This window comes from Falco cherrug, chromosome 3, assembly GCF_023634085.1.
Source record: "Falco cherrug isolate bFalChe1 chromosome 3, bFalChe1.pri, whole genome shotgun sequence".
Lineage (NCBI taxonomy): Eukaryota > Metazoa > Chordata > Aves > Falconiformes > Falconidae > Falco > Falco cherrug.
The window spans coordinates 15,371,995-15,384,763 of NC_073699.1; the positions used below are offsets into that span (position 1 = coordinate 15,371,995).

At 41.9% G+C, this 12,769-nt stretch overlaps 1 protein-coding gene across 1 annotated transcript in view; it reads left to right on the forward strand.

Moving 5' to 3' along the window:
- KCNQ3 (potassium voltage-gated channel subfamily Q member 3) overlaps positions 1-12,769 on the forward strand; it is a 203,463-nt gene that overhangs the window by 159,187 nt on the left and 31,507 nt on the right. The window contains exons 2-5 of the mRNA XM_055706383.1: positions 6,601-6,691; positions 8,487-8,613; positions 10,365-10,537; positions 12,504-12,659. Of these exons, the coding sequence (XP_055562358.1) occupies positions 6,601-6,691; positions 8,487-8,613; positions 10,365-10,537; positions 12,504-12,659 (547 nt within the window). The remainder of the gene's footprint in view (positions 1-6,600; positions 6,692-8,486; positions 8,614-10,364; positions 10,538-12,503; positions 12,660-12,769) is intronic.

Consider the following 12,769-nt stretch of genomic DNA (forward strand, 5'->3'; position numbering starts at 1 on the left):
CTTGTCTAGGAGACAAGAAGGAAATGGGATTTTGGTGGATGACTTGTTTTCCAAGCTGAGAAAAATCAGGCAGGGGAATGTAGCACTCTGGGCTGTTTTGCACTCTCATGCCAGTAAACCTGGGAAAAGTGTCAGGCCATTCCTCTGGAATGTCCCCTACAACAGAATATCCAGGTTAATGGTGTTTGTGCTGTCTGACATTGCTGACTCAAAATATTTTGTAGCATCATGCCAGACTCCCTAAGGAAGCTGGCAATGGTGGTACACAGGGCAATAAAGCAAAAAGTTTTTAAGAGTAGACCTGAAGAAAAACCAACAAGAGGAGGAGGTTTTAACCAGGCTCTTGGCTTGTACGTGGAGGACAGGAGAGAGGAACCATCTGATTTAAAAGCTGTTCTTTTGCACCTTAAATTCCCTGCTGTGAAGCACAGCTTTCCTCTCCCATATCTTGCTTTTTAAAAGCTTTCCAAACTTAGGGAAACAGCAGTGAAGCACATTCAGAGGCACTCCTGCCAGTGAGAAACCAAGGTCATAAAAAACCTGGCATGAGTAAGCATTTAGGCTTTTCTGGCTCAGCTTCCTGCTGTGAGAGGGACAGTGTCAGTGTCACCAATGGACTGGTGTCATTCTGGGCTACTGCTTCACTGCCTGCCAGGTCAGCTGGTATGGCAGTGAGACTAGGGATCTTTTGGGGATCTTACCTTACTTCCCAGGGTTTCTGCCAGCATCTTGTGAAAGGTTTTGCTCTGTCTCTGCCATTGCAGCAGAGCAAGACTGCAATTCAGCTTACCGAGCATGGCATTCCTACCTTGTCCTTGCTGTATGATGGCATCGGGCCAGGGACTCCTGCATGGAGCTCTGTGTGTGTACTCAGTGGAAACTGTGGAGGCAGAGAAAGAGGAACCTTTGAACATCCCTACCTGCAGCACTTGCTGCTTTTCTCCTCCTCATCCCAGACCTCCACTGAGTTTCTCAGTGCCCTTCCCCACACCCTTCTTCACAGTGCCCAGTTGTCAAGTTTTTCCTGTCACCCTTACCTCAGTACTGATCTCTATAAGAGTAGCTGGCCTATTGCTTGGAAAAGCAGAGATGCAAGAATCTAAGTATCAAACGGTGAATATTCCTATGTTTGTGAAAATCAGGCATGCATTCCCTTCTCTCTGAAGGGCTCTTCTCAAATATTGGATAATGTCATTTTTGTAGTGTTAAAAAGCCCAACTCAAGCCTCTCATTAACAACCATAAAACGATCAGTGCAAGATACTGCAGATGTTCTGTGAAAACTGAAGTTTGGATGCAGAGAAAAAGATGGTGGGTAGGAATACAGAGAAACTGAGAGAACTGTGAAAAAAGATACATTTTTAATCCTTATGGATAAAAGCCAATAGTTGAAGAAAATAAGGTTGTTCCAATATGAAATTTGGGAAAGTGTGTGGGAATCATGGTTTTAGAACCATATTGCTTTTGGGAACCCTGAACCAAAAATTTAGCAAAACATTGTCAGATTTTCCTAATATAATCTTAGAGAATTCCATTAGCATTTACCAGGTGGCAGAACAGAATGAAACTAGAGCACAAGTTTTAAGGGAAAACAAGAAAGGACCAAGTGAAGCAAAGCAGAAAAATCTAAGGTTCATAAGAACATTTGGAGACAGAGGAAATTCCAATGGCTTGCAAGAAATGGCATTGAAGATGTGAGAGCAAGCAGAAGTCTATGCACTGTCACACTGGAGGGGATTTCTTAGTAGTAACTGTTGAAGAGGCTTTCCTGCCCAGAGCCTGATTATTATTTTGTAATTATTTGGAATTTTTTGGTAAAATTTTAAAATTTTACAAATTGTAAAAATTGACCACATGTAGATGTGATACCTAAATTTACAGCAAGGGATTTCAGAGAAAGCTAGTCATATAGGAAGTGGTCTGGTATGGCTGATAGGCTAATTCTTTCAGTAGTAAAAATATGTAAAGATCATTAAAAGGTGGTGGCTTTAATTATATCCAAAACAGGGATGAATGTAAGGGGTGGCGTTCAGCTAATTTACACAGTAAACATCTCCATAGGAGCTAATCACTAGTCTTTCCTTACAGTTACAGGGAAGAAATTGTCTCTGTAGGTGCACCTGACCAGCTTGAGCCATCTACTTTGAAACAACATGAGTTGTATGCTAGAAGCACAAATTCCTCTCTGTTAAGTATAAACCTAATCGATACTAACATTTTGTGACACAGCACAAAAATTTGGCAAACTGATGCCAGATGTGAATATTGTTTGGCCTGCCCATGATGTATCTAGTCCTCATAACATCTTCAAAAGGACTGCTGTGTTTTGGAATAGATTATAGGCAAATTACTATCTGATCTGCTCCTAAGATTCTGAAGAAAGAGAAGGTGAAAAGGATACATGACAGGTACCTATATATGGAAAAAAATATAAAAGTTCTCAGCTAGATCTGCATTATATGGGCTTCAAATGAAAGTAGATACAGAAGAAAAACTCAAAGCATGTGAAATATTAGAAGAAATAAAAATTTATCAAACTAAACAGTCTATGATGTTCATCCAAGGAACATTAGATTCATGGTCTAGCATAGTCATAAATTACGTCTTCTTTCCTGGAAAAAAATGTGTATTGTTTTTGGAATCTGTCTTTAGTACACCAAAATAGTACTATTAGAAAATATGAGTGTTAAACGTGATTTCCAATAAGAAGAACATATATTTACTAGAATAGTATATTAGTTGTGACAGTGACAAAAGAGCACTGCCATTTGGTGGTCTGGAAGTTAAACATACAACAAACTAATCAGGATTTTAGGCATAATACTGCAGATAGGTACAATGTAATGGGTGGTGAAAAATGATGTAAAATGATAACAAGAACGATCCTAAAAATGGAAGAACTAAATTCAGATCCTCTTTTGGTATATCTGGCTTACAATCTTGAAGTTTGGACTGACACCTGCTGAAACACTGTTCAATAGGAAGCTTAGGCTTAATAGGATTCACTTTTCATTAAGAAACCTTGACTTTTACTCTTTCTTTCTTCTAATACTTGGTGCTCTATGTCCCGTGGATAGTAGCATTATAACTGCAAGTAAATTTCAGATTTTCTCTCTTTCTGTCTCTTGATTCCCCAGGTCAGTGTTAGTCTCCCCTCTGTTCATCCACTGTGATTTCAGCAGTTTCTTTCCCTGTGATTTGCCTGTTACAATTTTACAGCCAGGCTCAACCACTGGACCCACATTGCTGCCTCTAAAAGGTTAAATCAGACAATATAGACTCGGCTATTGTCATATTGCCATAGGACAGTATGGACTCAGCAACTGTCAAGCAAGTTTGAGTCATTATGTTTGCAAGACCACAATATGGGCATAGGTGGTATATATGCCCACAATATAAGCATAAGCAGCAAGGTGAAGATGTACCTTGTTGTCATCTTTGCTAAGCAAGGGGAATTGTTTAAAAAAACATGACAACTTTGTAGCATCTTCCGTAGAAAGAGGACACAAGAAGACTTGCAGGCTTCATAAAAACCAAGTTCCAAAACAGAAGAGGCTGCAGGAAAATCGGTGGGTTGCACAGCATCAACGGAGATTAAAATTCATGAAGTGCTCTGAACCTGTTATAATTTCAGATGGTAAGGGAAGATTGCTGAGATGTGATTTGATTAACTTGCGGTGGATATTTATCCTTTGGAAGCAGTGCGGTAGGAGGATAGCTGACCCTTCCAAGATGGATTGCAGTTATATGTCCCAACACATGCTTTTCATCCCTGCACTCCCCAGGGTACTGCAGGAAGGAGCAGGAGCCTGGCTCTGCGAGCTGCGTGTGTTTTGGGACTGCAGTTCCTGCTCAGCAGTTGCATCTCCAAGTCACTCTTCTGGGCTGCATTCATGCACTTTCTGCAGCTGGGGGTTCAGACCACACTCCCTGCTCAGATTTGCCCTCGAAATTATTCGTGGTGACTTGTGATCTCCAGTCTCACCCTCTCACCCTACTTTTACTTTTTTTTGTCCTGTGTGGTCTGTTGTTTTCATGGGTGGGCTCTCGCTTGGAGCGGTAACAGCTTGCAGCATGGACTGTGCCACACAGAGCGAGTGAACAAACAGCTCTCCATGTCCGTTAATACCAACATTTGGGCTTTTTTAGTGACCAAGGACAAGCCGTTTCACCACTATGAGACTCCTTTTCTTGCATATCACATACCTGGGCGCAATCACCTAAACATCCCCTGCACTGAGTTTGTTTCATGCGGAAGGAAAACAGGGAACGAGAGCAGTATCCCCTTGCTCTATGGAGCACCGATACCCTCTAGTGGTAAAACCGCAGGCATTTTTAGGGAAAAGACGATTTCACCAACTTCTGTCTTCCTCTGGGACAAAAATCTGCGCATCATTTATTTGACAGTGCTGTTCTGTTGAACGATATCGTAAATTCACGCCTTTAGTTTAAGTAGCTGATGATGTAATTTCCTTGGGCTGTTTTCAGTGTGTTTCGCCTTTCATTAAATCATTTAAATGATACTTGCGAGCTGATGGGCGACTGAATTGTCACGTGGTATAAAGCAATGGCTGTAGTGGAAAGCATCAAGTAGCAGCAGCTCAAGGCTTTAAATGGAGAATTAGTGATGGTACCACTGTAATGGCTGTAATGTGGCAGATGATAGGTGGTTTATAGCTAATCAAAGGAATCATGTCGACTTCTCACCAGTTTGCTCGTAGAGGTGCAGGGCGCCAGGATCATGAGTCTTGGGAAGCCAGTGAGCCACTGGCTTTATAATTGCAAGGTGGAGGCAACAAGGTATGGTGTGACAAAGAAAGCTTGAAGGCATGGCAGGAACATCACAGAATTGCTAAGTTCATTGCCCAATGTCTTGAGCAGTGGGAGTGTAGTTACAGGTGAACGGCGAAAGGCACATTCTAGACCCAAAGGCTGTTTCCTACCAGCCACAGAACCCATGCTCTAGAGCATGGCTGGTGAGTAGGAAAAGGTGAAACTTGTCAAAGAAATCCAGGATTATTTAGCACGAGCAGACACATTTATTTCTGTTCTAACCTTGTTCAAAATGGCTGATTTTCCTGGCATAACAACGTTCAGTCTGAACAGCTAATATTGGGAAAGGCACAGCAAAATAATCCTTCAGGGTTTGCTGTGAAGTGTTTCACTGTTGCCTCTTCCTTGCGTGGAGGGTTCTAGTTGATGCTGTTTGGAGGAATTGCCTCCCCAAAGGGCAGCAGGAGCTATCTGGAGCTGATCTCTCTCCTTTTACTCCAGCTGCAAGAATGCTGAAAATTCTTAGAACATGCTCCTTAGCCCCAGGTTTCCTCAAACATCAAGTAAACAAAAACCCAAGACAGGGTAGAGGACATGTGTCTCTGAGATGCGATGAGTCCTTGCTCACTGCCTCCTTGCTGCAAGCTGTGGACTCTACCCATTTCACCCAGTGAAGTGGAGCTTTATTCAGCAAGAAATGAAATCACACTTTAGGCATCAGATTGAAATTCAAAACAGGTAGTACACACTAAACACAGCTTGATTCTTAACAAGCTTTTTCCCCTGGATGATTTCAGTACCTAACGCCTATCATTTATTTGATGTACCCTAGCTATGAAAGCAAGGGAGCCAGAGCTTTTATGGAGACGTCCTTCCAATTTATTCAATAAGCTCTGAAATATTTCCATGGCCACCTGCCCCTCTGGTCCTGTGGATCAGCCTTTGGGAGCACATTAGAATGCCCATGATCTGGGTACATGAAGTACCAGAACATGAGCTTTCCCTACTCTGCTTCGCAGTAATCACTTACAAGACTCCCTTGATTTTTCTTACCTCTTTATGCGTAAAAGATTGTGAATAGCTTGAACCTGTGAATAGTTTTACAAAGCAGATCAGTGTGACTTTAGATTAGACTGGATTGGATTTACCAGCAGTGGGAGTTAAATTTTCAGTCAAATCTCTGTTTTCTGGAGCCTCACAGACAGACAATAGCACAGGGGCAGTGATTTATTACACACTGCGTTTACTGGAGAGCAGAACTTTACCCTCTCTATCGTTTCTCTTTCAAATCTTTTCATCTTTTCATCTGCATAGAAATGAGTGCAAAAAGAGAAGAAGAAAAAAAGAAACGCAGTGCAGTTTTCAAGGGATGGTTTGTCCTGGTGCTGCATTGTAGTGAAACGTTTACTGTTTCTCAGGTCTTAGGATGTGCCAAGTCGATTCATTCCACTGTACCTGCAGTGCCATTTTGTGAAGTACACAGCACATCAGCTTGGACTAGACCTCCTGAGCATTACAGTCCTCTGCCATACCATACAACCCCTTCCCAAACTGCATTATCATCCTTTTTCTTCCTAAGAATGCAAAGAAGTTAATTAATGCTTCTCTGTCCCAGAACCATTCTGACTTAGTATCTTGCCATGATTTCTTGACTGCCAGCCCCCCTTGTCCAGGCTGAGAACCCTTAATCTTCTTGAGAGACCACCTCACTGCTCACCAATAGGAAGTAGTTGTCCTCTGAAGGTCTCTATGTAGGGATTTATAGGCAGTATCTCGGACACAAATATAGAAAGGGGTAACAATGCTTTTTTGTTTTATTTCATTTCAGGTTTCTGATTGTCTTGGGTTGTTTGATCTTAGCTGTCCTGACAACTTTCAAGGAGTATGAAACTGTTTCAGGAGACTGGCTCCTCTTGCTGGTAAGTAGACTGTGGCCACCACATCACCTTGGTAATATTCTTGAATTGAAATCAGTCCTATCAGCAGTGATGGAAATTTACTTCCAGCTCTGTGTGCAATAAGATTTCTTCTGTTGCTCCTGGACCAGTGACTCTACACTTACATATGGGAGAGTTCCTGGTCCATTGTCAACACCAACTGAGTGAAGAGAGGAGAGAGGAAAAATACTAACCTGAGAATTTGCAATAATTCTTTTCAAAGGCTTTTCAGCATTTGCCTAACAGTTCTTCCATCAAAGTATCAATAAATTTCCTGTTGACCATGCCAGACCTGAGCACATTTGAAAACTAATTTTTTTCAGGATCTTTCAACAAATTTGATTCATTCTATAGTATTCTACCAATCCCAGCATTTCTTTCAAGCGAGGTCATCAGAATTGGACTCATGCTTGGGCCAAGAGCAGCATAACTGAAATTATTGCAGGCAGTGCCTCTGATGATTATCCATGAGAGAAAATGTATTTACAGCAAATATATCCCTTTCTCTGTGTTTCCAGCATGCTTGTTTTATAAATGCTGGAGTTCATGCTCAAGACTTTATTTCTGTAGGTCTCCCATTTGGCAGAAGAAAAAAATAGGAAAAAATGCTCACCAACTTTAAATGTGACATATTCATAATTTTATGAAAATGACCCTAACAAAGAACTTCTGCTCCAATAGATATCATGAAATAGAGCACACAATGTCTCACTTAACCTGACCTTGTAGAAAAGCATCCCCAGGGAAATTGCAGAGCAAGAGTAGTTCCAGGATCTCAATTTCCATTTCCCCTTGTACCCCCAGAGACATGTAGATCCGAGCAAGATCTAAATGCCAAAAGGAATGAAAGGTGAATTTCCCTTGCATGTTCCTTTTCAAAAAGCACCTGTATGAAATCTCCTTCATCCCCTAGGGAATGCAAAACTTGCTTTTGGTCTCTGTTACCCTGCTTAGACCCAACTTATCTTGTTTTAAAAAGCCTGAGGTTATTTTTCCCTCTCCTGTGTTTGCTTTTATGTGACTCTCAGTGGTTTTCAGAAGCGCCTAGCAGCTGTGGGTATGAGCATCAGGAAAAATTCTCCTTTCCTCCTTGCCAGCTATTCACTGGAATAGTAAGGAAAAGGAACTGCATACCCCATGCTGCCCTTTGCCCATCTCCACCGAGCACCTCAGAGAGGCTCTCTCCTCCCCATTCCCTCCCCATGCTTAGAAGAGCTCTTGAGCAAGGTCAAAAATCCCATTCTTCCATGCAGCAGAAATTTAAGGGAATAAGATGTGCCTTAAATTTGTCTCATATATGCCTTTATCGTTGCCTTGAATGTATGACTATACAAATATACTGTATCCTGTCCCTGGCTCTGTAGATATGGCTGCATGAATGAGTTGCTGGTGGGTTACCCTGGGTGTGGATATACAGTGCACTGGGGACTTTGCAGTCACCACTCACATATGTCTTCTCATTTTGTGTGAACCAGGAGGTCTTTCTGGTGAAGTAGTTGTCCTTCCATTAAGGCAGGATAAGCACTTCACGTTTTACCCAACAGCAGGGGCACAACCTTTCTGCAGAGTACTCAGCAAGCTGTAAAACTATGTCCCACTTTGCGTTGCCTCTTTTATCAACCTATATTCTCTTCCCCAGATATTTCCTCTCTCTCTCTCTCTCTCTCACACAGGTACCCCAAAACTTGCACCTCTTCTGTTTCCTTCAGCTATATCCTTTTATCCAGAATTACTGCAAAAGTTGAGTCTAACAATGTAGTTTGTGTCTTTGATACAGGAAACTTTTGCCATTTTCATCTTTGGAGCAGAATTTGCCTTAAGAATCTGGGCTGCTGGGTGTTGCTGTCGCTACAAAGGATGGAGAGGGAGACTCAAATTTGCCAGGAAGCCATTGTGCATGCTGGGTAGGTACATGCTGTCTACTACTGTTTCCCCCTTTATGTCCTTTTCCTTCTAAGTCATTCTGGGGGATGTCCAAGAACCAGTGATTGGCAGTGCAAAGAGCAGTGAAATCAGATCAGCCCTTTGTGCTAGGAGCTGTGACCTGCTTGGAGTAGTTATTTGTAGTACCCAGAAATAATGATTCATTTGAGAGACACTTGGGTAGCTGGACAGTGAGAAAAAAATTAATCTTTCCACCCTTAAAACACATTTTTCCTTCTCCTGAATCCTGCTGCATTTTCCTTAAGTTCATCCCCAAAATATACCCTGTCCGCCTTCAGTTTCAAAGCACTTCAGATCCCAACCCTATACCATCTTCCCCAGCTCTCTTTCATATTCAGATGTTGTGTTTTACCTTTGCAGTGTTGGTCTGTATTTGCAAATAAGTATCTCTGTAATTTCATCCATGTTACCTTTCAGGCTTGAAAGGCACTGCCTGTAACTACCCATAAAACTACTCAGTATTTGTGTTTGCATCCCCTCCTACGACTCCCCATTAAGTCCACAAAAGCCAACATTTAGGAGCTCACCCTGAGCACCTGTCATGCACATCCACCTTCATTCACTGTTTCCAGGACTCTCTCCTTTGTTTTGATGCTCTTCAGGCCAAGTGCTAGCTTTTTATTCTTCATTTGTACAGCACTTGGCACTCCTGGGAGCCATGGTGCTGCAGTTACATGAATACATCTCACTCTATTCCCTCTCCCTTCTTTTGTTCATCTTGTGGGTCTAAACAGTAGACAAAACTGGAAGAAATTTTCGTTGCGCATCTTTGCTGTCTTCAATTTAGTAGTGCTCCTTTGGGTGCTACTTTTGTATAAATACTTCTAATAGCATTGTGAAGGTAGTAGAGCATGATTGAGTGGGATTGAAACTGTCTCGTGCCTTCTTGGTAAAAGTGTCATCTCACTTCTGAAAATGAATCTTCATTGATATCTGGATAAATAAAAGAACACGGATTTATTAATATCGTCTCTTGGTTGTCACTAGCACAAGTTTGTTTTGAGAATGATTGAAAGTGAATAAATCTGAAATCCATCCAGTGCTACTCTTTTGGGCTGAAAACAGAATATGAAGAGAATTTAAAGACTGATTGCTTGGAGAATGTTTAAAGCCTTTTGGTACCACTTTTTTTCTTGCATATGTATGGGATCAAAAAGGGGAGGGAGGGAGGACACAAGAAAAAGAAAGAAAAAGAAAGAAAACAAGAAACAGCAATGTGATTTGCATTTTAAACTTCTTCAGTTGATCAACAAATTGGCCCTGTGAGCAGTTACAAAAAATAGTAGTACTAGCTTTGAGATTTTAATGGCACAACTCAGCCAAAAGAACAACATACTAGATACACCATCAAAAACTGAATTTCTTATATGCTGACCTGTTCACTATGGTGTTTCTGTGGGACAGATGGATTTAAGGCTGGGTTTTTTGTGAGCATTAGGAGACTGTTTCTGTGCGTGCCTAAGCTAGCATGCTAAGACAGTGTCTCAAGTCCAGTGCTTTGATCTGTAAATAGATTCTGAGACTTTCTGGTGGGTTTTATGCATGATGCTGTCTGTGTGGCAGGTGCAGATATCTGTTTAATTGGCAAGAGAAGGCATTTTCAGGAAGCTTTAAAATTTGCTTAGGGAAATTTGCAGCACAACCAGATGGGATTAAGAAGCAGGTGATGGGGCCACTTTTATTGGCAGGCTTTGTTCTTTTTGCCTTGCAGATATCTTTGTGCTGATTGCTTCAGTGCCAGTGGTTGCTGTAGGGAACCAGGGCAATGTTCTGGCAACATCTCTCAGAAGCCTCCGCTTCCTTCAGATCCTACGGATGCTCCGAATGGACAGGCGGGGTGGTACATGGAAGCTTTTAGGATCAGCCATTTGTGCACACAGCAAAGTAAGTGAGGAGCTTGCACAGCTCAGCTGCGGTTTGGGGGGGAGATATTGAAGGGAAAGAGAGAGGATGCACAGGTGACACAACGCCTTAGGATTATGTCTTGTAGTTCAAGCAGTAGTTTTATGCTTTCAGCTTTATTCCCTCTCCCACTCTCTGAACCATTTCTGCCCCTTGGTTTACCCTTTTGTACTCAATAGTGGTGCTGGGAAGCAACAAAAGAGAGTGTTTATACCCATACTTGTTACAACAGGAATTCTGCCTTTACACTGAATAAGAGTAGGGACATCCCTTTAATGGTGAAGTAAGCTGAAATATTTGACAGAAACGCTTCTGTAGTTGCAACGTGTTTGTAGTGACTTCTCAGACTTGTCTGATCAACAGATGGAGCAGGACTCTGAAGGGGCAGAAAGAGGTTGGTTAGCAGAAATGTGGTTTCAGAGGGAGCTACTGGTATAATTTCTTTTTCCAAGCATGGGTCAGACAATACAAAGATGCACACAATGTGAACCCAGACAGACAAAATTTCTAAAATCATCTTCATGCGGTCTCACTTGATGCTGTAGTCAGACACATCCTGTCTCGCACCAGACGGATATGTCGTGTTCATGCATTTCCACCAAACATTATTACAAGTTAAAAACTATCTGCATAAAAATCCTCTAGATTAGAATTCTCATCTGCACAGGGTATAGAAAAATTGCATATACTCTGTGCTACACGTTGCTTTTTCTTATCCATGAATGACATTCCTGACATTTTAGGGGTTTTTGAAAATTAAAATGCCAGCTGGCACAGCATAATTAGACTTTGCTTCTTTGTAGTGGCTGATAGGGATACCCACCCTGCTTCATTTCATACCAGCTTCTGTTTCTTCCCCATATAAACTTGCTACAAGGGAGGTGGCACATAAACACTTATGTCAAAAATGTTTCTCAGGAAACTGAGATCATGGAAGAAGTCTGTGTGCCAAAGACATTGTTTAGAAATCATTTAAGGCTTTATTGTGTGGGATGTCATTCAAATGTTCCTTATTTGATTCTCTACCACCACCATTTGGACCTCAGCTGGATGAGGGAGATAAGAAGAGGTTGTGAGGACTTGGCTTTACCAGACACACTAAAGAGACAATTTTGATAACAAGGTTAGCCATTGAATTTCCTTCTGTGGTTGCACCGTAGAAATTAGCCAAGAAAGCTGAGCTGTCTCAAGACTCAATTATGAAATTCTCAGCTCCAGATATTTTCCCCCCAATCCAGGTCTCATAAAATGAAGTGGAATATTGATTTTTTTTTGCACACTTTTGAAGACTTTCACCAAAAATGTTTCTGCTTTGTTTCAGACATTGATGAGATTTTAACTTGGGTTGCTGCACTTCCCACCTCAGTGGGATTAGCCACACATTCCACTTTAGTCACCCTCTCTAAAACAAGGAATGTCAGGTTTTGTTTTCACACAGATTATTTTCAATTATCCTGTCCTTATTGCATCAGATCATGGTGAAAACATCATTCATGGTGGAACCTGCTTTGATATGCCTAAAGAGAAGGAACTGTATCCTGCAGCCTTGGCTGTCTGGAGGTAGGGAGAGGGCAGAGCTGTTGATTTACTTGCCAAAGCTGACAAGCCTAGGGGCAGCAGGAATGGGAAGTCTCAAGGTCAGGGACAGAGTCCTGCAGCACCCTGTGTCATGGGTGCTGCTAAGCCCTTAACCCAGCTTTATGCAGAACTACAACTGCAGATTGCTCCAAGCTGTTCCCAAGGAGGATGCCACGTAAGGGCTAATTCTTGTAAATCTCTGCATTATTTCCCGGTAAGTGCTGAGCTGGGCTGGTCATGGACTGTGACCAAGCCATCAGCAACGGCTCTGCTCTTATCCTCTGTGCTTCTCTCTTCTGACATTTACTCTGCCACTGTGGGTATTGAGACTGTTTTCAGTCCCTCCATTGTCCATCTGTTTCTTTTGCAGGAACTCATCACTGCTTGGTACATTGGGTTCCTGACGCTCATCCTATCCTCATTTCTTGTTTATCTGGTTGAAAAAGATGTTCCTGAAAAGGACGCTAATGGGGTGGAGATGAAAGAAGAGTTTGAAACCTATGCAGATGCACTATGGTGGGGGCTGGTAAGTGACTCTGAAAATACCTTATCCCCTTCTTAAAAACTTTGTATCCAAGAAGAGATAAAGTATTGATGTTAGGGATTACAGTATAAGAGCTGCTATACTTGGGTGAG